Genomic DNA, 25,939 nt, shown 5'->3' on the forward strand with positions numbered 1-25,939 from the left:
GTTTAAATACTTAAAAACAGAATTCAAACTCGTTGAGCAACTAAACATCTCAACCTCATTTGAAACTAACATTTTTTTTTTTTTTTTTATGAAAACAGTTGTTCTCATTAAATGATGCCAGATGTAGAGGAGCAATGAAATGGAAAAGGTGGGAAACGGGGCTTTGTAAATAGACAAAAGGCGAAACGAAAGCATTCCGTTACATTACTACATCTAGGCCTGTCTACTACATACTGCGTTTGGTTATTTTGAACGTGACTACATTTGAGAGTTCACTTGTTGAAGTGATAAGACTGTCGCGATCTCGTGTTTTTAGCTTAACTTTGCGTGTTTATCTGTGATGGTCATTTGCCTTTGTCTCCAAACACCACGATCCAATAGATTGTAGGAGTCAAGTCACATGACAAGATCCCCCCGCCTCTCTGAAATATGTCTTTTCATTAATAATCATGTTCTATAACTATGTTCCATAATCATTACGTTCTTGATCGTGTAAATCACGTCGCTTCGTACTACGCGTTGGCCGAACGCTTCAATCCGATCGGTGCACTACCGTTCCAGGGAGCGCGAGTAACTTTTTTTAGGCATATTTCATCGAGTCGTGCCCAAAGAGTGTGTTTGAGAAATCCAGTTAATTTCCCCGCAAAATAAATGTCTGACCAGGTCGTTGTGCGTTTGTAACGCCGTGGGGTTGAGCGGCAGGCGTGAGCGCGACTTGTGAAGCTGCATCACTCTCTCCTCCTCTCTCGTGTGAGCGCATTTCAGCGCGCTGCAGACCACTATCGCTATTCACAGAGGGGGTAGCCCGACTCCTTTCCGTTCTCCTCCATTCTGCCTCAGAGGTGGATACCATGCCATCGGATTTTCTCTATTTAACGGCTATTTGCGTTCGTGTGACAAACGCGCCGGGGGTATTTTAAGGGTAGGGGATCCCTCTCGGTGGCGACAATACAGGTACGTTAAGATTTATCTGAACGTGTATTGGTCGCTCATCCGCCCTGTTGTGATTAGCGCTGGTATAATTTTCTCAGTTATTTACGGCACATTTGCTCGTGTCTGCCGCACGATTGAGTAAATAGATTTTAATATGCACCGCTAAATTAATTGATCGCCACTTACTGTCTGGTGTATGAATGGATTTGGCGTCTTGGATATATTTTTTTAATGAAATTATGGTTCTGCAATGCCTGATGGAATTTTCTGTGCATGATGTGACATATGGCGACAACAGGCCAAGGAGGTTTTAGTACCTCTCCGAATAAATGTACAGGCGGCAGAATGGGCGTTGGACAGTGGCAATGATGAGCACGCCAGTTATCGTGTCCATTAACGGCTATTGACTGTTTGCCAAGGCTGTGAACGGCTTCTGTCTCGAAGGCCAACGATGCATGCGGCCTGTGTGAGGTATATAGTTTACAGTGGGCTGGGAATCGCCGCACATTGGCCTTCTGCATTAAAAAAAGTATGCAAAGCCAAAACATCTAGTTCTGCTGCTGAATTCATTTGGCCTGTTTTCTTTTCTATATAGTCTTTTTTTTTTTTTTTTTTTTTACAGCTGACCACGACGAGCTGTTGAATTTTTTTTTATGAAAGCCTTTTCGAGTTGTTAAAATGTACCACATTTACCAAAGTGGTAAGGAATGAAAAAGTGAGAAAGTAAGTAGTTAGCAGTAACATTAGAGGATGTTATTGAAATACAGGAAAAGCATTTTCAGTTTACAGAAAGATGTTTTTTGTTCTAGAGATAAAAAAAAAAAGTTGACTTAAATTTATATATATATATATATATATATATATATATATATATATATATATATATATATATATATATATATATATATATATATATATATATATATATATATATTGTAATCTAGTTAATGTAATCAGATTACAAAAATGATTAGATAATAATTAAAAATAATTAGATTAAATTACGTGTTTAAATACAAGTTACTTTTTATAGATTACATAATTACACTATTTACACAATAGCATTTGAAATGATTCATCATTTATTGACTCTACCTAATTACTCTTTTTCATCTTTTAACGTTCCTTTCTAAAATAGACCACTTCTTCTACACACTGAAAGTTTCTTAGTTTATCCCACATTCACACAAAGACTGGATTTACAAATGTTTGTACATTGGGATAGATTGACATAATATAACGTTTAATGCACTTCATGTTGTTAATAACAATGGACTGTATTTTCTTAATCTTTGGTTTTTTTTATATCAATATTATATAAGATTGCCCAATAAAGGCAATAAACGAGATAGGACAAAAGTAGTCTAAAGTAGTCTTATTACATTACCTAAAATGTGCAATGTAGTGGATTATGTTACTAAAAAAATTTTTGACATGTAATTTGGAATCAGTAATGGATTTTTAACAATTTGTAAGTAATCTACCCAGCTCTTGCTATACGTCACAGAAACAGTGTCAGTTTAGCACAAAGTGTCAGTTTTAACACTACTAAAGATATGTTCACAGTTCACAAAATTTTAGGGTTAATACAGCACCTTACAGTGCAGAAAAATTACACTCAGAGAGTAAAGAGTTACATTAGCAACTTTAAGTGTTATTAATAAACGCATTTGTTTTGGTGCAACAATAAAAAGGCTATTGTGGACTGGAAGTTAAGTGCTGGGGCCTGGTCAGAGGAGAACTGGCCCCAACTAAGCCTGGTTTCTCTCAAGTTTTTTTTTCTTAGTTTCTAGCGATTATCGTCGAATTGATTACAGAGACCGTCTACGTTTAATAACAAATTGTTCAATCTTGACATTATACATCCGTATCATTGTATTGTCCTGCTTGATACTGTTCAGTGCTTTGATACAATCTGTATATAAATAAAAGTGATTGTTTGATTGATTGTGTGGCGTTATGTACAAGATTCGCCATAAATCAACAGTAACAGTGTTACAGTAAAGTTATTAACTATATAAAAAAATGTTAAAGCAATTTAAAATTAATTTTAAAATTAAATTAAATAATTTTAAAATAAAAATTATTTTTCCTATTTCAAATAGTAACTTAACGTCTAAAAAGAGCTTTATTTGTGCATTTTTTGAGAGGATTAGGCCTACCTTTTCTCTGACGGTCATCCAAAGAATGTACATATAACAATGAAAAAATATCTGATGTGTAACATTAGATTCGAGCAAAAGCAAATAGATTAACATTAATAAGATAGCTAACAATAAAAGAGATGCATTTTATTGAACTGCTGTTGTAGTTTTAATAATCAGTTTATTTGTAATAAACAGCTTTACATTTTTTACATTGTTTTCCGTACATGAATGATTTGTTTAGATGTAAAATGATAAAGGCAATGCATTATTTGTTTCTTTCTATGCTATTTGCTATCTGTTCTTATTTATAATAGCAAAGATAAAAAAAAAATACCAAGCCTATATTGTGATTATTAATATAGTAATAATAAATACATTTTAAAAACTTATTCTTCATCACTGTTTAGTTTATTTTAAAAAATCATTTTCATTTAACACCATTGTCCTAGATTTTCCATTTAAACAACTGTATTGTGTTCAGCGGACACAGTTTTGGTTTTGGATAACCATATTAAAGTTGTTTAATATTTAAAAAACTGCTTTGTGCATGCCATGAATGTAACAAAAATCGCAAAGAAAAAAAGTCATGAAGAAAATGTTAAATGTATTTACTGAATAAACACGTCAATGAAATGGATTATTTGTTTTGGTTGAAATAGAGTGATTGAACTTAATTAATAGATTAAATCAAGGTCAAGAATGTTAAGCTGATTCAACTAAACAACATTGAATTAATTTAAATGTGATTAGTTTAAGTTTATTGAAATCAATATTGTTACTTAAATGCTGCATGACTGATTACAACAAATCATACATCAGTTTGAAGGTCTTCAAATGGTGAAAATAAATAGAACTTCATTTTAAAATTTGCTAATTGTGACTCATCAGTATTGGTCACGTATGCTATTCTCAAGAGGAAGGAAGCACGTATGGAGGCGGTAAATGACAACAGCTCATGCGTGATGTTTCAGATGGTATGGCAAGAGTAAACACATGATTCAGATATGAATCACAATTGAAAGAACTTTTCTTTTGAAAGAAGTTAGTTTGCCATTGTTTTAATAATAAAATCAAATGATCATGCTTGATAAAAGCTGAATAGTGTATTTTGTTTAAAATTATTTTTGAAATAGCCACTGCTGTGTTTTCAAATAAATTTTCAAATGACAAACCTCAGAAATAAAGGGTGTTTTTACAGTATAAATAGCCCTTTCCCACACACACACACAAACGTTTTACGCAATGGAAAGGTTTGATGTTAAAGGTTCATCCTGGAACCACAAACCCAGATAAAGAACCTTTTTTGAGCGAATACTTTGGACTGTTTTTATGTACAGCAATGAATATAGTAAAGAAATGCTTACAACTGACATGACTAAGGGTTTTTTTGCTCTATCTTAGCAGATGGAGAGAGCCCTCCATCAGCCTCATCAGCTACTATCAGTCGCATCAAGATTGAGCAAGATATCAGTACCATGGACCTTTAGGAGCAGTAATGGCAACTTGCTGTACCTCTCGCACTGATTGGATAGAGTGAGTGTATTATAACGTGTTTGTGGAATTACTAAAGTGCATCCCTCTACATTGTTATTAAGTGAAGGGAAATGAAAGGCTAATTAGAAAATTGAATTGAAGTTAATACTTTTTTTATTTGATTTAAGAGACTGCTAATTTGTGGTAGTTTCACATTAAGAACTCTTACCATTTTTGTACAAATTAATTGAATTACACTGAGTGAAGTTTCAACAGTGTTTGCTTTCTTTTTTTTTGTCGTAGTTTGTAGCATGCGTTCCCTACGTAAGACTGTGCTGTTAGCTCTGGTAGCATCAGTGGTGCTGGTTTTGGCAGTGCTACATTCCTGGCCCACGCGGGTCTATAGCACTGTGGATGTCCGGTACAGACCGAGTCCTGGAGCTGAGCGGCTGCTGGAGGAAAGACTTCCTGAACCGGATCCCAGCACTAGCACCATCCCTTACAGAGTAAGGGAGAGTGTGGCCAGGTCAGTTGGTCTTCACAAGCTAATGTTTCATGTTTTTCTATGTTTTTCATGTCTGAAATTTTAGGCAACGTTACTCCAATTCAAAACATTTAATTGATACAATAATTAATTTCTTCAAAAACAAAAAATTCAATGGCCATAAACTTTTGAAATTCTCTGTGGTACAAATTAAAATTGTTTAGAAATCTACTAAATCCCCAAACATCTTTTCATGAATTTATTTTCTTAACTCACAGGTGACATGTTGATGTCCTGTAAATGTATTTATGTATTTTTATGTATTTACATATGCCTTTGTACACAGAGACTGTCTATTGTGACCTTAGGAAGATGCAAATCAGACTGATTATGTGATAACTCTCATTCTCTTCCAAAAGGCTTTTGGCTCGCAACGGGTGTGTTTGTGAAGGAGAGAGCAGAGGGGTCAACCTGCCCTTTGCTCAGCTCTTGTTCCCCAGAGTGTCTGCCCATCCTCTGCACACTGCCTTCCAGGCCTCCCAGCTCCATGAGATGAAGAAACGGCGCGCCAAAGAGTATCAGAGCTTCCAAATGAGGTGCATCTAATTACTTTACGCCAGTGCCAATGTTCAGTTGTTTGGTTTTAAATCCATATGCTGGTAAGGTATGTTTAGAAGCATGGCAGTTGGTCTAAAAGCTGATCCTTGGTTATGAGGTGGTTTAAGCTGGACATGTGTTGGTCCAAGCAGCTAGCTCCTGCTCGGTACCAGCACATAAACTTAAAACCAGCTCAGGTCTAGGGATGAGTATAATTTACATTTTACTGATATCGATCCGATAACTTTACTGCTTATCGATGCTGTTATTTGTCTCTACAATTTGGTGCAAAAAAAGAATGTGAAAAGTTTTTTTATTATTGCTGAACTTCAGTTTATAAATGCCTCTAAGCAAACAGAAAAGGCAACTTTTTCCAAGAAAGACAGAAATGCAGAAATTCACTTTTCAAATTGCAGAATGCAAAATGCAGAAATTCAAGTTATTTCATAAAGAAATATGAGATTGGTCAGCTTGAGATCAGCTTCTAATTCACCGTTAACATGAAAGTATACAGAGATAAAACAATACAGGTATTAATAACACTATCATTTGTCCTGAAGTTTATCTGGTCTGGTATTAACATACCGCTTCAAAAAGATACCATTTCTCGGTATCTATCCCAGCTTAAACCATCTTATGAACTACTAAGGACCAACTTAAAACAGCTCACACCTGCTATCCTGCTTTAAAACATACTGTAACAGGGGTTGACCAGATGCGAGGTGTGCGGATCCAAATGCAAGCTTTTATTAGAATACACGGTCAAAACACAGGCAGAGTCAACAGCAGCAAACAGGTATGGTGCGGGCAAAACACAAGAGTAGTCCTAGTCAAGCATGGGCCTTCTATCGGCAAAAAATATCCAAGTGGGCTAGGCAAGAGAGGTCATCCAAAAGCATGAGCAATGACAAGACTAGGAAAACTAAACTGGCTCTGTAATGTAGCTGTCACAAGGTGAGTGATAAATACTGAAACAATACTCGGCCGTGAGTGAGATGGGTTTATGTAGGGCTTATGCAGCGTGAGTCTGTGTGTTATCCGTGCAATGGGTGATGGGAATTGAAGTATGGAGTGAAATACAAGCAATAGTCAATGTGGAGAGGAGGTGACATCAGGCGAGTGAATTTTGTGAACCAGAATCATGACACATACCTAACCAGCATATGTGTGTGGGTTTTTTTTACGAGATAAAAGATACTGAGTTTCTGAGAAATCCTTTTATGGTTTTATTTAATCATAGTAACCCTGGTGTGTATAGGTCGCAGACCCCTGCTGATCTGCTGATTGTAGCTGAAGCTAACAGCCCTCTGCAGTACCCAACACAGGGTGTGGAGGTTCGGCCACTTAAAACTATCCTTATACCAGGTATCACACTTTTTGTTTCTAGTATGATTAATGTATTGCCATGTGACTGAAAAACTGTGATGAGACTAAACATTATGATAATAAATGTTTAATCTAATGAATATGACGGTCAATATTAGATAAGAGCTCCAACCCAGGTTCTTAACTAAGAATGCTTAAGTCAGAAAAAAGTCAACTTTGAATACCTTTTTGTTAGAATAAGAATTTTAAATATATTTTAAAAACTTTCACTTTTTGCCCGGAAGTCCTATCTTCCTGTGACCATGATTATATTGAGACATTTTTGCTATCAGAATACCATGATATTGATAATACTGTTACATCTCTAGATGTACTCTCTAGACTAAACTTTTTTTTTTCACAATTTTTTTTTAGATTGTAGGTATATATGCAGTGATAGCGTGATGTATGTTTTTTTGCAGAATAATCATGTGACGCTCACAACTGAGCACTGTGAGCACATTATCAAATTACTCTATGAAATGGGTCTGTAATGGATGCAAGTTGAGTGTATTTAATTTAGCTATAGAGGCTGGACAGTGACAATGCATGCAGGTCAGGATTCTGGGCACCTGAAAAAAAACACAGACCTATAAATATAAAAAACGAAATAAATAAAAATGTCAAACTTTTACTCAATGGAAATACGTTGTATTATTAAAGGAATATCAATTATTAATGAATTATTACAGTGCTGAGACACAAACTTGCTGAAAACCTACATGCTATTTTTAATGCAGCTGTTTTTGAAGCAGTTCAATTTTCAGTTTTGTTATTAGTAGAAATGCAATAGTCGAAAACTGTCGCACAGGCTCAAGCAATTCACATACATTCTAATAACTAATAAATACTAATACAAAACACATTTCTAGTAGCTGCATTAACCTATTGCTGAAGCCTCTGCTGTTAGCTCCAAAACTATGTTTTATATTTATCAACAGGAGACGTAGGTTTGGATGAATTAGCCTTAACCACAGAAGTGTTAAAGGACGTGGAAGGGACAAAAGAACAAAATGTGACAAGTGTCTTGAAATAAAACATGAACAGTTTCATTGAGGTGTGATAACTATAGTATAACCAGATAATTGACTTCAGGAAATTAATAGCGAAAGGGAGCAAAATGCCTTTGCCTTTGCCAAAATGAGCGGTAAATCCGACCCTGAATACATGGCTGTGATGTGTTTCAGGTTTGGCCTTAAAAGATCTGCCCCGAGATGTATATACTGTAAGTAATTTATGTCTATTTCTTGTGCTTTTGTGCTGTGGAAGCTTCCTGAACACCATGTTTTTCAACTTTCTCTATAGCTGAATTTTTCGGCATCTCTCGGCACATTTAATGTGGCAGCAGAAGTGGAGGGTGTAAAGGTCAGGGGTGATGGCGAGTTGCACATGACCCTGAGCAGCGCACTTTTGTCCAGTCTGAATCGACAGCTTCAGTTTATCACATATACAAACACGCTGTTCCACCCCAGCACAGCTGACACAGGTATGCAGCTTCTGGGTAATTCTTGTAAAAATGCTTAAGCCATATGTACATGTAAACTCAGGATTAATTAATATTTATTTTGATATGTAGTTTTTATGTGTTTGTGATTCAGTGCAGTTAGACACAGAAGGACATCAAGCTCTTTTCACCATCAAGATCCGCCATGGCGTGACACCCAAACTCTACAACACAGGATCTGACGCAGATAAAGGTAAATACATCGTTTTTATTGTTAACTAAAACCAAAACAAATAGCAATAGCTATTTTTAATTGAAATAGAGCTAAAATAAAAGATTATTAGATGGAAAAGAAATATATATATTAAATGAAAATGATAGATGCTACCTGAATAAGTTTAATTTGAAGTACTAAGCTAAATATAAATACAAATGTAAAATACAAATAGAAATTTAAAAAACAAAACATAATAAATAAATCATAAAATCTCATCTAAAAAGAAAAGCTAATTCAAAACATTGATATATAATAGTATATAAATAATACTAAAAAACCTGTACAAATATGCTTTGAGATGTAAGACTACAGTAAGAGTTTTGTTACTTTTTATTTTAAATTAATACTTTTATGTAGCAAGGAAGCAATAAATTCAGTAAAGACATTTATATTGATGCAAATAAATTGTTTATATTTATGTTGTGTAAAAATTCCATCTCAGAAATTTATTTCTAATATGAAAAATGTCCATGCATGTTTTCTGATTGTGCTTTCATTCCCTTCCTTTGCTGGCTATCTGGCATACACTAGGAATGTACAACCAGAGAGAATTTCATATTATCAGCTGTCAGGGTGTGGTTTGCTAGAGACGGAACGCTAGACGAGAATGCTATAAACATAATTTTTTTTAATCTTTCCAAATACGAAATAAACAATATAGGTACAAATAGGCAGGCAGGCAGGCAGAACACATATTAACGACGACGATCGGACAAACTGAATACAAATACACTGGACTCAAAAACACACAGGAAATCACTAAATTAACTAGACACAGGTGAACACACTAAGACAATTAACTGAAATGAAAAGTAGGGCACACAGAGCAGATGGCACAAGACAAAAACAACAACAAAAGAGTCCAAAGACGTGACATCAGCCACCAGTTATAATCAGATTACTAAAAGCAGTCAGAGGTTCTGCTGTCTAACACTCAATGATGCAGTAAGCTATTGTTTGCTGTTGCAGTTTCATTTGCTCTTTTTAAATAATAAATGTATAATAACGGATGCAGATTTTTGCTCATGTCAAAACATTGTTTCACTCTGTGATTTCAGCGTTATTAGTTTTTTTTTTTATATATAACAAGGAAATCAAACCACTTGTTGCAATTTCCATTTGCCTTTCTGTTTGTTCATTTTCAGAGTATAACATCAGCGCTCTCGTGACCATAGCAACTAAAACCTTCCTGCGCTATGACAAGCTCCAAGATTTAATTGACAGCATACGACAGTACTATCCAACAGTTACAATAGTGATAGCAGATGACAGCGAGCACCCAAAAGAAGTATCAGGCCCTTATATCGAACATTACATCATGCCCTTCGGAAAGGTGGGTCACTTCACTGAGATGAATTCATTTCTGTCTTTCTGTGTGTGCATGCAGTATGATGGGATCTGAATATGTATGTTTGTACCTTAGGGCTGGTTTGCTGGTCGTAACCTGGCCGTGTCACAGGTCACTACCAAGTATGTTCTGTGGGTGGATGATGACTTTATCTTTACTGCCAACACGAAGCTGGAGAAGCTGGTGGATGTGCTGGAGAAAACCACACTTGACCTGGTGAGAAAATAAATGTGGCATGATATATGCGGTATGTCACAACTGTCATTAATGCAAGGGTTTTCTTAAGCACTGTGGATATTGTCTGTCAAATAAGGCAAAACGACCAATACACATATAATTCAGTCTTAGGTATTGCAGAGACATTGTATGTGTTGAGTGGATCAGGTGCGCATCAAAAGCTTAAAAACCCCTTGAGGACTTTTTTCCATTGCACTGGAAGCAAGGTGTTTCTTTAGGTCCCTCTTGTGGTTTGGAACTTACACCTTTGGAACAGTCCCAGTCCCCAGTTAAACCTTTAATTAAGAAGGGGCCATCCCACCTCACGATATCCACAACAACGGGCTCAGTTATTATTCATTTCTACTGTGGCCATTTGCTTGAATATGGCAACTGACTTCAAACAGCTGCTAAAATTACTGGTTGGTTAAAAATAACTGAAAAGGTTAGTTCTGTGGCTAGGCGACAAACAATATCATACTGGGATCACGACAAAATTTATGTTGATGATGATAAACTCTGGACAGCTTTACTCAGTATAGATTAATTTAACAGCCTATTACACAGCAGAAAGACAATCCAATATAGCCAGTCAGTTCATGTCACTAATACAATAGGTCTGCATGAATGAATGGTGCATTTTAGTCTGCTGCCTGGCCTCAAATGCATTATTCTATAATTTTCAGCATCTGATACCTCTATATATGCGGATATGAACACATAAACTTTATTTCCAGAACTGTTCTGCTGATATTATCGCAAAAATACTGTGATAATTAGCAATATATTGGAGCAGATTTTCTGCAGAACAGTTTTACAGGCCAATTTAAGATTAGCTGTCTCTTCATGATATTTATTTATTTAGTCTTGGTAAGGTGAACAGCAGTAGGAGTACTTCTCATAACCTCACTGTTGTGTTTTTACTTTGTAGAGTTGTTACATTGTACAATTTTTATTTAGATTTCGTAGAGGTTGACGTGTTAAGTGAGAACCAACGTTAATTTTTCAGAACTTAACATCAGAGCCAAACAGGCTAAGGCTGCACAAATAATCAAAATGAATCTGCATTACCTACTTTCTGGAGGACATATGAGTTTCAGCTCCCTGGCCTTCGGAGTGAGCAGTATTTACTACTGAAACAGCTCTGGGAGACGTTCTACTCTCTGTCTCTGATTGCTGTGGAATTCAAACACAGAAAACAATTGTTTAAATCTGCTGAAGTCAAAATGTCTATTTTTAGAACAACACGTGGGTTTTTTTGTGTTTGAATTTTGTTCAAATATTAGTTAACCTATTACAGAGAAAGACCTTTGAATGGTAAAGGTTTTTTATTTGGTTTGGTTTAAATCACGAAATGTGAAAGAGTACAATGAATGTCGTTTGCATTACATTTTGCTTTAGGCAGCAGCAGATCTAGGACAGATGATTGCTCTGAAATGGGTCAGCTATGTGACCTTTCCAATGAACTAGTCTTCTGTGCTCACAGTCACCCGGCTGGAGTCATGCATGCATTAGAGACAGAGACAAGCACATCTGCTTTTAAAAAGAGAAAGAGACAAAAATAGATGAATTGTGTTTTTTTAACAGGAAACAACACTTCCAGTTCAGATCATCTTCCCTGCATTGTTCTCTGTGTTTGGCTTGTGTGTTTAGGTTGGAGGAGCAGTGCGTGAAGCCACAGGCTATACTGCCACCTACAGGCAGACGATCTCAATTGAAGCTGGAGAGGAAGATGGGGACTGTCTGCACATGCGGAGAGGCTTCCATCACATCATCCAGGGGTTTCCTCACTGTGTTGTCACTGATGGAGTCATCAATTTCTTTCTGGCCAGGACAGATAAAGTGCAGCAGGTGGGCTTTGACCCCCGGCTAGCACGTGTTGCACATTTGGGTGAGTTTTCCCCGAGTGAGTCATTAATTCTAGGATTGCGGTGAACTTGGCAGCAGAATTTCCCAACAACTCATTAGTTAGAGATGCACTGATATTACATTCTGAGGCTAGATACTGATAAGGCGATAATTATTTTGTGTTATGATATATATATATATATACATACATATATGCTCTCACACACACGCCATTCAAAAGATTTGATAGTATTGATACTTACATTACTTATTCAATAAATATTTAGTAAATATTAAATAATATTAACTATATTATTCAACATGGATGCATTCAATTGAAAAAGTAACAGTAAAGACAATTTTTATGTAAAAACTATTTTTCAAAAGATGTGCTGTTGAACTTTGTATTCATCAAACAATCCTGAAAATATGTACAGTATCGTGTCTCCACAAAATATTATATATTTTTAACATTATTTCTATAATATTAATATTAATAATAAATAATATATTTATTTCCTGTTTTATATTTTATATGTGCTATATATATATACACACACATATATACAGTTGTCATAATAAGAAATAACAATCACGCTGATTTCCTTATTTCCATATTTTGTGTTATAGAGTTTTTTATTGATGGGCTCGGCTCCCTGCATGTTGGGTCTTGTGATGATGTCATCGTGAACCACGCCACTAAAATCAAGCTGCCGTGGGGCCAGTCGGAAAGCGACAAAACGTACGCGAAGTTCCGTTACCCTCCTGCTTCATCTGACGCAACACACACCAAAAATGGCCTCTTGTACTTCAAAAACCGCTTCCAGTGTCTAACACACAACTGAACTCTCCCTGCCTATGCCTTCTTCTCTTTCTCTCATCCTCCCTCAAACGAACACTCTCTCCCTAGCTAAAGGGGCTTGTGAAGACACTGGAAGTGCGCTGTGGATGTACTGTTCATGGTCCCATGTGAGTATGGGGGAGTTCAAATAGGCCTCTACTTTTGGATAGGTCATAAAGTGATCAAACATGACTGACGGATGAGATACACAGTGATGGCTGATTAAGATTTTTTTGATACCTGAAGATGTCGTATTTTTGTGTCTCCTTTCTTTAGCTTTATTTTTGTTCAGAAGAATTCTTTAGATACAGATCAAACCATTCCGTAAATTATGCTCAGCTGTCTTTTTCTCCTCAGCCAATCATGTTTCAGTATCACATTTAAATGGACATTGAGACCAAAAATGGATTCTGTCATAATTTCCTCAAGCGGATGTAGTTTCAGACTTAAGGAGACGTACAATATTATTAATTTATGACAGAATTGACATTTTTGAGTAAACTAGTCTTTTAAAACTGATGAGAATAAAGAAGAAGTTTCTTTTGAAACTGAAGAACGAAAAAGAAGACTGCGGAGGTAAACATTTTTAACCATGACTTTTAGAATTTTTAAATCCAGTTAAAGGGAGACACCTTCTTTGGGACATTCAGGTGGAATGTCACATCAGCTCCCTGTCTGGCATTAATCGTGTGTGTACTTGTGTATGTGTGTCTGTGTGCGTTTTATTGAGGGTCATCTCTCTGTACGTTTGCACTAAAACAAATGGACTTCATTTGGAGAGACCCGACCCTCAACGTCACTAAAAGAAGGAAAAGACTGAACATCATTAGCAAGCTAAAACCACAGACAATCCAACATATCACTTTCATTCTCTCTCTCCCTCCCACATACACACTCCAGGAAATTTCTCAGTTAGAGAAGGAGGGGTGATTCATTGTGCATTAGTAAAATCTGAATTTGATATTTTTTCTGTTCTAAAGAGTGACTGTGCCAAAGGCTTAATCACTGTCCTGGTATGACTTGTTTATTGTTTATACTTTTTTAATTTCCTTTATTCTGGGGTCTTTTTAAGGTTGTGTCCTATTGTACTGAAGCATGCAGCCTGATTTCAATAGCAGCCAGATGTGAAGCAGCACTGTCCTATGTTGCCTTTTTCAAATTTAGTTAGCAATCACGCATCATAAGCAAATATTCCAAAGGCACTTACTGTAAAAGTTTTATATATGTATTTATTTGATCTGGATTTCATTCAAAGCCATTTGAGTGTGCGTGTGTGTGTGGTTGTGTGTGTGTGTGTGTGTGTGTGTGTGTGATGGGTGGTAGGGGTTGGGGCGGGGTTGCAGTGGCTATGCAGAATGGCTAAAATAACTAACCTTACTAACATAAAAAAGGAACATTAATAGACTTTTCAGAATAGTTGCACATAAGAAAAAAATCTAATAAAATGGTTAATGTTAAAATGTTAGGCTATATTTACAGCAGCAGTCAGAAATAGGGACACACCTGATGCTTTATTAATTCTAATTATTTCCCACATATTATCATACATTTTGTGATGAAAATGTAAAATGAAAAAAAAAAACAATACTAAGAAATCATAAACAGACACTATGTATATTTCTCAACAAAAAGTAACCTTTAAGATCAAAAGATAATGATAAACAATTTAAATTGGTCTCCACCTTGATTTTTAATCTATATTTGATAGAAATAAATAATAATTAAAAAAACAACCCTTTGTAGAGTGAAAGCACGTAAGAAGCCAATGTAATTGCTGTCTAATCCAGTGTACAGTATAGCATCCTTGTGCATAATTTAGTTATGTTTCCCTGCATATTGTTTGATGTGTGTGTGTGAGAGAGAGATAAGTGTTTTTTTTTTAACTACATCAAATGGATTTTACATTATCGCTCATCATTGGCATGAGGCCCTAATGACTGTTTGCTGCATTATCCATTGAACCACAAATTCTTCAAATAACGTCTAACATTATGGCCTTGTCAAGGTATGCGTGAGGAGTATGTGATATTTTTCCCTTAACTTTCTGTTACATCCTGTCTAAAAACGGTGCCATACAGGAGTAAATTGACTGTCCAGCAAGCCTTAAAAGAGGTTAAGGAAGTAAAAGAACACAGTTTGGAAAAGAAAAAAAGAGAGGTTCAGTATAAAAATCACATTTTAAAACAAGCAATGGTGTAAAACACAATTGAAAACTAACTCTTATTCACTTGTATCTTGAATGCCATGCGATACCTCTCAAAACAGAAAAAAAGTAAGCCCTTTTAAATTGTTCTATATTGCTCTCTACCAGTCACCGAGCTTGTTTTAGTTGTGAAAAAGACAAGTAAAGGATGCAGTCCTGCAATAGTATAAGTATAGAGATGCTATGATTCTGTTTGGAGAATGCATCTATTTATCTGCTCTGCATATTCAAGTGTAAGCATGAGCGCAAGGTCAAAAAGGAGCATGTAAAAGCATTGATGTAAGGCTACTTGATTCTTATGGTTAGTTTCAGATGAGCATAAGGTAATGGAGGCTTGAACAGATATTGGAAGCTGAATATTTGATTTTCTAGCTGCGTATTAAATGTTGAGATTGACTTTGATGATGCTATTTCTCAAACAACTTCTCTGCTTCCTCCTCATTTAACGGCAGCGATTCTGTCTTCTCATCTCTAGGTTTCTCACTTTGTCTGCATGACTCTTAATTTATTTTAGTGTTTGTATGTCTACCAGTAGGTAGCTAATTCTCTGTCCCCCAAAAAAGTGTGGCTGCCTACTTATAATTTTTTTTTTAAAGAACATGTAGTATATGCAAAAGTCCCTTAAATATAAAAGGGGCAAAAAAAAAAAAAAAGCCCCCCCCCCCTCTTTTGTAAATGTAAGAAAAAGCATTTGTTGTCGAATGGAATGAGATAAAGGCTTTGGTCATAACATTTTGTAGCATGTCTTGTTTTTCCTGAAAAATGAAGTAAATCCGGTTATAGAATATAAACACAGAGATGCTTGGGATAACTTAAAAATCTTTTTATTGACAGCTTTTTAAATGAAAATCAGTGGCATTCAGTGAATATACACTGCTAAAGAAAATGTCTAAATTGAAATAAGAAAAAGTAACAGATTGAAAATGTTCCTTCTGAGGATAACAGATGGCATTTTACAAGTTGATGGAAGACGAAGATAAGAAAATGCCTTTTCAGGACTGACAGCTGGAAATGATAGAAGAGTGAAATCATGTTAGTCTTTAAATGAAATATCAATACTCTACAAAATATAACATCATGAGACCAGACGGAATTCTCTTTTTGAGATTTAAATGGATAAATTATGAAAAAGCACCTTCACAATCCAGCAAACACTAACCTTTCAATGAGGTGTAGAAGGTTGTAAAGAATTCCAGGAGTGCAGACAGGGCAAAGCCTGGCGGTCTATGGAGGCAGAGCTATAGGGTTGCAGGCCAGAGTTTAGTGAGGGTGAAGTTGTCAAGCTCTTTCCCAGACTAAGGGATTTAATTTCTTTTCTCTGGAATTCAATAGGAGACTGCAGGGCTATGACAGGTGAGCCAGAAGAGAAGAAACAGAACAGAGCCCATTAAGAATTTGGCTTTAAGGCAAGGTCACAGAAAAGGTCATGGAAGGTATGATGATGATGATACCATTTAAGAAGTTGCGCTGTGTCTCCAGGATCTGTAGGATGTCATATGCCCAGCTCGTTCTGATTTCTGGAGATGATGCACGAAGAATGAATCGGTGCATGCTTCCATCGATATTACGAGAGGTCAACACCATCCGACATGGGTCATCTGGGCAATGTTCCTCAATGCCCAAACAACTAATCTATGAGAGAAACAAATATTTACCATCATGTTTGTTTGGCCTACAATCTTTCTCCTCTGCTTCTCACCTTGATGCTGTTTTTATAGATGTATCCTGGCAGGGAAAAATCTTTCTTGCGGTCGATTGGCTCACTGAGGATGACAAGTTGCTCGAAGAGGAACACACGTCTCTCTTTGGGACGGGAGAGGATGCTGTTCTCATTCTCGATGAATGTGAAGGTGTCCTGTTGCAGGAGTTTCCCTTGTGCTCTCAGCTGACCCTGTGAACCCAATCATGGGTGATCCGTGCAAATTTTTTGTTTCAAATATAGGCAGGAGTGCTAATAACTATAAATGGTATAAATATACAATTATTTTATAATTCATTGACTTGTGCTGTACTCATTTTGGATACTGGAGCAGTCCAAGGTGAAATAAATCATTTTCATTTGGGCAGTGTATTTGTAAGTCATCTTACCTCAAAACCCTGTAGTCTTCCAACATTCATCATGTCATTGCATCGCTTTGGAACAAAACACATCACCTCTACTGCCCTCTGAGATAAGGACACAGAAAGAGGGCAGAATAATAATTCAGTGTCACCTGATAATGAGTTTACTCTGTTTTGCTCATTAGCCAGTACAGACTGTTCCTACCTCAAGATCTTCTGTTTGTCTCCCTGCTTTAGTGTAGTACTTCAAGAAGTCCTGTGAATAAAGACCCATAAACAGAATAAAGGGACAACATATCAGATGAACAGGCATATGGATTTTAGATCAGCTTATAAAGAAATACAAGAATTTGTATGGAAAAGTCTTGACTTAAATGTTCTTGTTTTTTTACTTTAGTTACTTAATCAGATTCAGTTTTATATTATATAACAGGGTTCAACAAGGCATGTGTATTTGTATTTTCCTACAAATCACTTCATAGCAACAAAAGCCATCATAATACATCCTAATACAAAATAGTCTTTAGCTGTTTACTTGGTACATGCAAGATTTATAACAATGACTAAATAAGTTTTAGGATAATTCCTGGCACATACACTATTTTTAAAAAATTACATACACTATTTTTCAAAAATTCTTTCAAAAACTTGTTACAGACCCCAAACTTTTGCACAGTAGTCTATTTGAATAATTTTTTTAAGCTGATTTTAATATCTTGACATCTTTAAAATCTGCACCACCTGAATGAGTAAAAGTATATTAATAGTATATTTGGGTAAAATCTCCCCTTTGGAGTGTATGAGCTGCTGTTTTAAGCCAACTATGGGTTAGGCTAACAGAGGAGGGAAATAGAGAATGAGCGGAAATTAATTTTAATATATAATTTGTTTATAAAGGGGACCTCTCATGCAATAAATAAATAAATAATAAGCTATAAAAATGTTGAGCTAAAAATTCACATACGCACATATCAGAGACTTATTTTACATATTGTAAATAAAGACATAACAGGTCACCTTTAATTCATTTGAAAAAACAGAAAGAGCATGTACAAGCTTACACCAACACACCTTCAGCAGCAGTTGATATTTCATGATTCTCTGAACAGGTTTGATGAGCAGGTCATTTAACTGCAGTCTGTGACCCAGTTGTTGCCTCAGTTCCTACATGGAGAAAGACCACAGGACAATCATAGACCTTGACCTCTGCAAGGGAACATTGCTAAAATTCAGATTTTACCTCAAAATAGGTTTCAATGTACTCTGAGACAATGTGCTCTGACTTTGGCGTGTTCTGACAATAAACCACATACATGTTGAGCCGCCTTTCCTGGAAAACCCACACAGATATCCTCTTCTTAAAATACAATGAAACTTATGCAAGATGGATTACAGCATTTAGTGTTGACCATGTCACCAGCAGTTTAACTTAGAAGAAGGAAATAAAACATACACTTACATGTTTAATAAACAGCTGTGCCAGCAGGTCAGGTTCACACACACATCTCTCCAACTCTCCAAGAAAATAGCTAAGACAAAAGAAAAAAAATCAAATGAAGGTAGCGGCTGTAAGATGGTCAGGTTTACACAGCTCAGGAGGCACAGATACTATCAACGGACGACTTACTCTTTGTGCCAGTCATAGATCTGATGAATGTTCCCAAACACAATTTTATCCTTCCCTGCCAAATACTCAGGCACCCCAACACTATTCATTGTAGCCATATAACCCTGGAAAAGGGAGGAAATGAGAGTTTAAAAATGAATAAGCTCTACTAACTGAATTAATTTATATGTTACCTCCACCACAAGCCCCAGATCCTCCACATATAGCTTCTCTGTCTCTACCAGCTCTGTCAGCACATATCTATAAGTGAGACATAACTGTATTTGAATATCTTATTCCAGTAACTATGGATCTGGGTCACCATCCATCAAATACTCACATGCTTTTCTCTAAGGCAGTTCTTCTCTCCTGCTCATCATCCTCTGATTGTACCTGTGTTTCGTCAGTCAAGTCGAGATCTCTCTCCAAAGAATGCACATCGCAAGACTGATGCCTCTGAAATCAGATTCATTAAGCTATCACAAGCTCAAATAAGTATAAAAATACTTATTAAGGCCAGTACTCAGTTTTGCGCACCTGCAAGAGATCATTTAGGTATTTTGGGTAATAGGGGCTGTCAGGAGATGTCGGCCTTGAAAGTTCAGCACAGTCCTGTATGCCACAGACAGGGAAAGTATAAGTGTAATATACTGTAAACGTCCCCTGGCTTTGTGACAAACAGAACCACTCAAAAGTGTGGGGTTGGTAAGATTGTCTTTGAAAGAAAAGCAACAAGGCTGTATTTGTAATTTGTATCAAAGTAAAAGTCTATACTATCATTCTTATTTAATTTGCAGCATACTTGCTGAAGAAATGTGTGTTTGTGTATATTTATATATAAATATAGGACCATAAACTTGAAGAGTATAGTGTAAATGAAGTCCATACCAGAGATCTGTAGGAGCGGGGCAGTTTTTTGGACTTCTCCGTTGGGCTCAGTGGGCTTTGAGCAGGCGAGAGAGGGAGAAACATATAGGATGACCCATCTGGGCTCTGAATGGCCTTTGAGCTCTGACTCTTGCCACCTCCACTCAGACTAAACCTTCGAACTGGGCTGCTTAACCATCTCTTGAGGGCTTTGACAGAGAGTTGGGGTGTGGTAGAGGGTTGTCTTGTGGAAAGAGGCTGATGGTTGCTGGGTGAGATTGGAGAAAGGTCATCAATGGAGATGGAGGTTGAAGGTGTATCAGGAGGCAGGCAGACATCGCTGAGTCCTGTTAATGTGTATGATTCTACAGCAGACAGAGAGAGAGAACATCTTGAAACCGCATTTCCAAAAAAACAAAAAACAGCATTCATATTTACACTGAAGAAAAATTGGCTGTGATTATCAAAACTAAAAACATGTTGTTGCAACATTCAACAAATTATTGAATGACATTTTTATTTTACTACAAACATTACAGATATATTCACTTTAATGTTTTAATTCCTGCCTAAAAATATTTAATATATAAATTTGCACTTGTTTTTATGTAGTATTTTATACACCATAAAATTACTTTTTACAGTGCACAATAAAACAAGGAACAGGGCTACAATAAAATTTCGGGGGAAAAAAAAAGGTAGAAATGACTTTGACTTTCTGTTAACTCTGGCCAGCCTTAAATAAGTGTTTTTTAGTTATTTTTTGTTGTTTATTAACAATTTTAACAATATTTTACCATTAAAGTTTGTCTATTAAAATATTACTGTTTAAAACTATTCGTTTTTTTTCCTCAGACTGTGCTAAAATATCTCAATTGACACAACTGCAAAGTTCTATTTAAACATTATGCTTAATTATGCTCAAGAAACATTTCTTGTTATTGCCATATTTAAAAATGGTTGTGCTGTTTAATATTTTTGTGTAATTCATGAAAATTAAAAAAGTCTTAAAAATCTTTACTCTCACTTTTGATCAATTTAATGCATATCCTTGCTGAATAAAAAAATTGAATTTCTTTCAATCAATCAATAAATCAATCAATCAACCAACTAATATCATATTTTTGTGGTAATGGCTATGTATGAGAATTAGCATAAAAATAAGGCTGATATGTGGCAAGGGAATTTCCAGTTCCATCACTAATATTAATCTTGCAGTTACATTTATGAATATAAATGCTGAATATAAAAGGCGGAATATAAATGTAACTGGCAGCACATGGAAGGGATTCTGCCTCATAAGCAGATGATACAGCTTAAAATGGTTTGGTTTTCCCCCACATGATTTAAAAGCTTACAGTGTAAAATGGAGGAAACATGCCCTCTCTGAAGGGCATGAAGGAAAGAAAGACTGAGAGACAATGAGAGACAGAACAAACAGGATTCTTCAATTTCTCTGAAATATGGATTAGATATAGCTGTTTCTGAGGGCCACATAACCATAATCCTGCAACAAACATTCACACACTCATAATGCATCAGTAATAATACATTTATATAGATAATCCATGCAAATAACAAATAACAATAACGATTCAGCATTTTGGCAAACTACAGGTCGCATGCAGGTAGAATTATAAAGAACAGAACAATGGTAATAATTACACTCAGTTTACATGCAATTTTTTTCAAGCTCTAAAATATGTAACATGTAAATTAAGATCTTATTGTTAATTAATCTTTTTAGTCTAAGCAAGTTCGCTGGGAACATAATTATACTGCTAATCCTGTAAAACTAGCAAAGCCTACCAATATGCAAATGAACTCAAGGTATACATCTCTTACCTTGCTGTCCAAAGCAGCACTTACACCTGGACAAAACTTTCTGACAAAAGCGCGCACAGCCACACACCCCTGGTCCACGACGGCCCTTCATACCAGCCGGGTAAACACTGCTGCACCACCCTGCAGCATGGCACTGTGACGATGTTTACTCCTACTCTCCTACTTTTGGTTCAGAGGTAATCCTGAGCTCTGAATTTACACGCAACATCTGTATAATCCCTCTGCGCTTATCCACATAGACCCACATCACATCATGACTGGGTTCAAAAAGATATTCTTTGTGTAGAATGCCTCTTCTCCTTCAGGAGGCAATGAGGACAAAGTAAAAAAAAATAGATAGGGAGGGAGATTTAAAAACAGTGATCCTACTTTATTACTACTGTAGTGACATTGGTGTTTGAGAGGAAGGCAAAGAGAATGTTTGTGGCTCCACTGTGCACTTCACTTTTGCTTTATGCAGAAACTTAAGGTGACTTAAGTGGCTTAATCATTATTAGTCATTATTCTTCCTTAAAAACCTTGTTGTTCAGTTTCTTTTGGTGTTACAAAGTTCACAGTTAACAACAACTAAAAAGCAAATGTGAAGTGTAGCTACACATTGAAATGGAAACGGTGAAAGATATATTTCAGAGTATGTGATGTGTATCCAAGTGTAACGAATTATTGAAAAAGATAAAATTGAGGGCGGGGAGTTGGTTGTTAATTGGATTTTTTAGATGTTGTATTGCTTTAAAAAAAAATATAGCACAAAAATATAAAAATGCTAATTAGGGTTCATTTTTACCTTAAGAAAATTCTAAAGCTAGAATGTGACAGATTGCTGAAGGGGAGGGAAAGTTTTTGAGTAGTTCTAGTTCTTTCATTTAGAAAGACATTTAAAACAGTCACAAGACTGACCAAAGTACTGTACAAAATACTAAAAGAAAAAACGCATTCGAGCCAGTCAACATAAAATTAGAGAACAAAGCACGTAATAATCAAAGAATAGACACATTTAAGCCATATCAATACACGAAAGCTAAGCTAAGGAAAGCAATAAGTTTTCAATAGGGATTTAAAAACCGATAAAGATGGAGGAAAGATGAGGGAGCGGGGAATTATATAAATCATTTTATCTATAATAAACACTGCATTGATACATAAGAATATGAATTGTCAATTAAATGGTGACTTTCAACACTCTTACCCCCCTGAAACATTTTTAAATTTTGCCAGTCTCGAGCGCATCTGGGTGAGCGCGTCGTCTGCGCACGCGCTTCAAACTAACGGCGTATGTGCTGCTCATTGCAAACCTGTCCTAGAAGAACACGCTGGAAAACGCTAATAAAAGCAACAGAAGATTACGGTGGAAGCAACAGAAGCACTCGTGCGAGAAGGTCAGGGAGAACCCAAGACTAGAGTTTAAAAAAGTTTGACGATAATCAGACGTCGTGTTGTCCTCTGCAGGTCAGGTGAAGTACTACAAAGCAGTTGTATTGTATGGGAGTTAAATTCGTTCGTACGAGTTCATGGTTGGACTGAGTCTAGAAAGGCTACAACGCTTGATCATGTACAAAACGTATAGACAGGCGAAACAAACAATGCCACAGGCTTTTATCTACCTTCAGGTAGGCTATTACAGCTACACTCCACAACTCAATATTGCCATCTTATGGAGAAACATCATGAAAACACGTTCTATAAAGAGTTACCTTCCTCTTTTTTGTCCATACAGACTTCAAAAACACTTATTACACTAATAAAACCTGCACAGAGTGAAATACTGAAGACAAACCATTTAAGTGCCTTTTTTTGGAAATCTCTGTGTAATTTGTTAGAGGTTGACAAAATAATATCCACAATATAATGTAGACCTACGCACTTTTACATTTAGATGTAGCTTAATTGAAAATTTCTTGTTTTTAGAACATACTTTTGTTCTTTCAATCTTACTTTTACAAACATACAAACTATCAGTTTATTTGTCTGTTTTTAGGTATACGTTAGGTATGTGTAATTAAGAATTCCAGTTCAAAGGGAAAAAAGACCTTTCCTAAACGTTATGAAAGGGTATATTTGACCCCTCACCTTTGCCCTCAGGTATGTGTTTGAGTTTTGAGCTCCAGCTTTGTTCTCCATCTTCCCATTCTGTATCCTTCTTTGAACCCTGCTTGTCTTGCAGTAAAAGACTCCCTTCGGTGTGTTCTTGCATCTGAAACAGGTCATAAATTTTAGTTGTATCCTCAAGAGTTGTAACCAGCTTTACCATCAAAACAGCTATGAAATACATGTCTATACCTGAGCAGTTCATCGCCTCAAACTAGACCAACTTGACACTGTAAGTCTCAAGAAAACATATAATTTAAAAGAAAAAAATATATACTAGAAATATATCTTAAAAAATCTATGGTTCTAAAATAAGGTAAATTTTCCTTAAGCAAAATCTGTTTTATTATTTATAATAATAATTTCTTATTTTGTTCTTTTGATTTTGGTTAAAGTGTGTCTTGAGATCTGCCTTTTTTTGATGACCTAAATGGATATATTGACAATCCAAATTCTTTTATATCATAAAGTTGCCTGAGGCAACTGTAAAGCGTTTATGTGTCTTTCCATTAACTGACAGTCCAGACAATGCATGTTAAGCTGTAATAAACAAGTTTATCATGCCTTCTGTATCAGTCGTAGGAATATATAAAAATAACAGTTTGCTGAAGGCCTTATCTCCTGTGCTTGCTTCCTTCATTTGCAGTAAACATCTGACATGTTGGCCTAGTTGGAGCTATCTCAGTATTGAGCTGATGACTTGTTGTGACAAGTTTGGCAAATTTCTTTTAAAGGCTTAACTATTAGGTAATCAATTTATGTTTTAAAGAAGTTAAAAGAAGCCCGAACGGTCTTTAAAAAAGGCAGCAACTAAAAAGACTAAAATAATAAAAAAATAATTCAGGCAGATTTTTATGTGGATTTTTTGCGTTGCTGGTAAACACAAAACATGCATCCCTTTAGGCATAAGAAAAGAGACACAGACCTGCTTTCAATCACTCTTGTTTTGACTGCCGTGTGGGTCTGAGTTAACAAAGTGCTGCTGGCACATTGTACATTATTACAGTATTGCTAAAACTTCTGTTATTTACACTAACACAATATACTTTAAACACTATACTTGAAAAAAGGTAAAAGCTAATAATAATATAATGCAGTGTAATGGTTAAAACTTTTACTGATATAGGTAGTAGTCCATTATATGTCTGTGTACATACTTTACACTACAGTTTGCTGGAAAGTGGTCTCTAAAAGTGGTCTAAAAATGTACAATTTTAAAAATGCAAAAATGTGTGGTTATGGTTAAAGATTTGTTGTTATTAAACTTAGAATTTAATTACAAATTAGCTGAACATTTTAAAAGTTACCGTGCGTGTTTTTGCTCACCCAGTGCTGATTACTCAGGGCCAAGGATGGGAGAGTGTTTGATAAAGACATCATCAGTTGCTCTGCGTTTCCTTGAAGTTTGGCCAAACTCTTCATCTTCCTCTTTCTCTGTCTCCAGACTGATGAAGTAAATGTTTGGTTGCTTGTTTTGTTGTATCTTCTCAGTGCTGTCCTGCTTAATCCCCACTCAGCTCTTCCTGACTCACAGACACACATTCTTATCTTCTCTCCCTCTGCTGTCCACCACCCATTCCCTCCCTCTTTTCCAACACCCTCTTGCTCCATCTTGACCTCCCTGGGCTAGAGAGAGAGGGAATAAAATGAGAAAGGTTGAGAATGTTATACTTCAAACCTCCAATCTTAGTTATAAATAAAGGAATTAAATAAAGCAACCAAGCCTTATATGAGAAGTACAGGTCATTATAATTAGTTTTTTTTCTTAGGGTTCATGTACCAAAACAAAAACAACAGCAACATATTTTGTATATATTTCATCTTAAGTAGTAAGGGTAAATTTGTAGCAATAGCCAACAAAGCAGAAATCGTTAAGATATTAAGATATTCCATTAAAATATTCTTTTCATTTCCTATCTAAAATATATCAAAAGTCAATTTTTGATTAGTAATATCCATTGCTAAGAACTCGATTAGGACTACTTTAAGGCGATTTTCCCAATATTTAGATTTTTTTAAATAGTTTACAAATCCTAGCCAAATATTGTCATATTCTATCAAACCATACATGAATGGAAAGCATATTTCAGCTTTTTATTCAGCTTTTAAAATATGTATAAACCAATTGACCCTTATGACTGGTTTTGTGGTCCTAGTTTACATTTGTGTGCGTTTATAACAAGGAGCACTCACTTCCTTAAGTGCTGAGAAACAGGAGGATTAACATGAGCTTAATTTAAGCACTTCTGTTGTTTTGTGAAGACCTGATGATAAAGGCGTTTTAATTTTAGATTTTTTA

At 35.8% G+C, this 25,939-nt stretch overlaps 2 protein-coding genes across 4 annotated transcripts; one reads left to right on the plus strand and one right to left on the minus strand.

Moving 5' to 3' along the window:
• Positions 1-525: 525 nt before the first annotated feature.
• b4galnt1b (beta-1,4-N-acetyl-galactosaminyl transferase 1b) lies at positions 526-14,210 on the plus strand. Of its 2 annotated transcripts, none has more exons than XM_043242367.1 (12): positions 526-954; positions 4,482-4,613; positions 4,857-5,079; positions 5,457-5,633; positions 6,893-6,999; positions 8,187-8,224; positions 8,305-8,485; positions 8,598-8,696; positions 9,866-10,053; positions 10,144-10,284; positions 11,938-12,175; positions 12,763-14,210. In XM_043242367.1, the coding sequence occupies exons 3-12, from the start codon at positions 4,865-4,867 to the stop codon at positions 12,975-12,977; spliced, it is 1,599 nt and encodes a 532-aa protein (XP_043098302.1). In that variant the 5' UTR covers positions 526-954; positions 4,482-4,613; positions 4,857-4,864; the 3' UTR covers positions 12,978-14,210. The 2 variants fall into 2 exon arrangements, with proteins under 2 accessions (XP_043098302.1, XP_043098303.1); XM_043242368.1 differs by having other exon boundaries at positions 4,485-4,613.
• Positions 13,064-25,158, minus strand: arhgef25b (Rho guanine nucleotide exchange factor (GEF) 25b). 2 transcript variants are annotated; one of them, XM_043242366.1, is made up of 16 exons: positions 24,967-25,158; positions 23,623-23,746; positions 19,732-20,075; positions 19,381-19,455; positions 19,184-19,299; positions 19,038-19,104; positions 18,865-18,968; positions 18,697-18,766; positions 18,478-18,567; positions 18,309-18,401; positions 17,443-17,493; positions 17,265-17,342; positions 16,876-17,067; positions 16,628-16,808; positions 16,336-16,520; positions 13,064-16,181 (listed from the first exon to the last, which is right to left on the minus strand). In XM_043242366.1, the coding sequence occupies exons 1-15, from the start codon at positions 25,060-25,062 to the stop codon at positions 16,339-16,341; spliced, it is 1,863 nt and encodes a 620-aa protein (XP_043098301.1). In that variant the 5' UTR covers positions 25,063-25,158; the 3' UTR covers positions 13,064-16,181; positions 16,336-16,338. The 2 variants fall into 2 exon arrangements, with proteins under 2 accessions (XP_043098301.1, XP_043098299.1); XM_043242364.1 differs by having other exon boundaries at positions 13,064-16,520.
• Positions 25,159-25,939: the final 781 nt, after the last annotated feature.

The sequence above is a fragment of the Puntigrus tetrazona genome, chromosome 6, assembly GCF_018831695.1.
Source record: "Puntigrus tetrazona isolate hp1 chromosome 6, ASM1883169v1, whole genome shotgun sequence".
NCBI classification, from domain to species: domain Eukaryota; kingdom Metazoa; phylum Chordata; class Actinopteri; order Cypriniformes; family Cyprinidae; genus Puntigrus; species Puntigrus tetrazona.

Coding starts and splice junctions, on each gene's coding strand:
- arhgef25b (XM_043242366.1), bottom strand. CDS start 25,062: ATGAAGAGTTTGGCCAAACTTCAAGGAAACGCAGAGCAACTGATGATG. Junction 23,747..24,966: donor CCCTGAGTAATCAGCACTGG/GTGAGCAAAAAC, acceptor GACCTGTTTCAG/ATGCAAGAACACACCGAAGG. Junction 19,300..19,380: donor ACCTAAATGATCTCTTGCAG/GTGCGCAAAACT, acceptor ATCTGATTTCAG/AGGCATCAGTCTTGCGATGT.
- b4galnt1b (XM_043242367.1), top strand. CDS start 4,865: ATGCGTTCCCTACGTAAGACTGTGCTGTTAGCTCTGGTAGCATCAGTG. Junction 8,225..8,304: donor TGCCCCGAGATGTATATACT/GTAAGTAATTTA, acceptor CTTTCTCTATAG/CTGAATTTTTCGGCATCTCT. Junction 10,285..11,937: donor AGAAAACCACACTTGACCTG/GTGAGAAAATAA, acceptor TTGTGTGTTTAG/GTTGGAGGAGCAGTGCGTGA.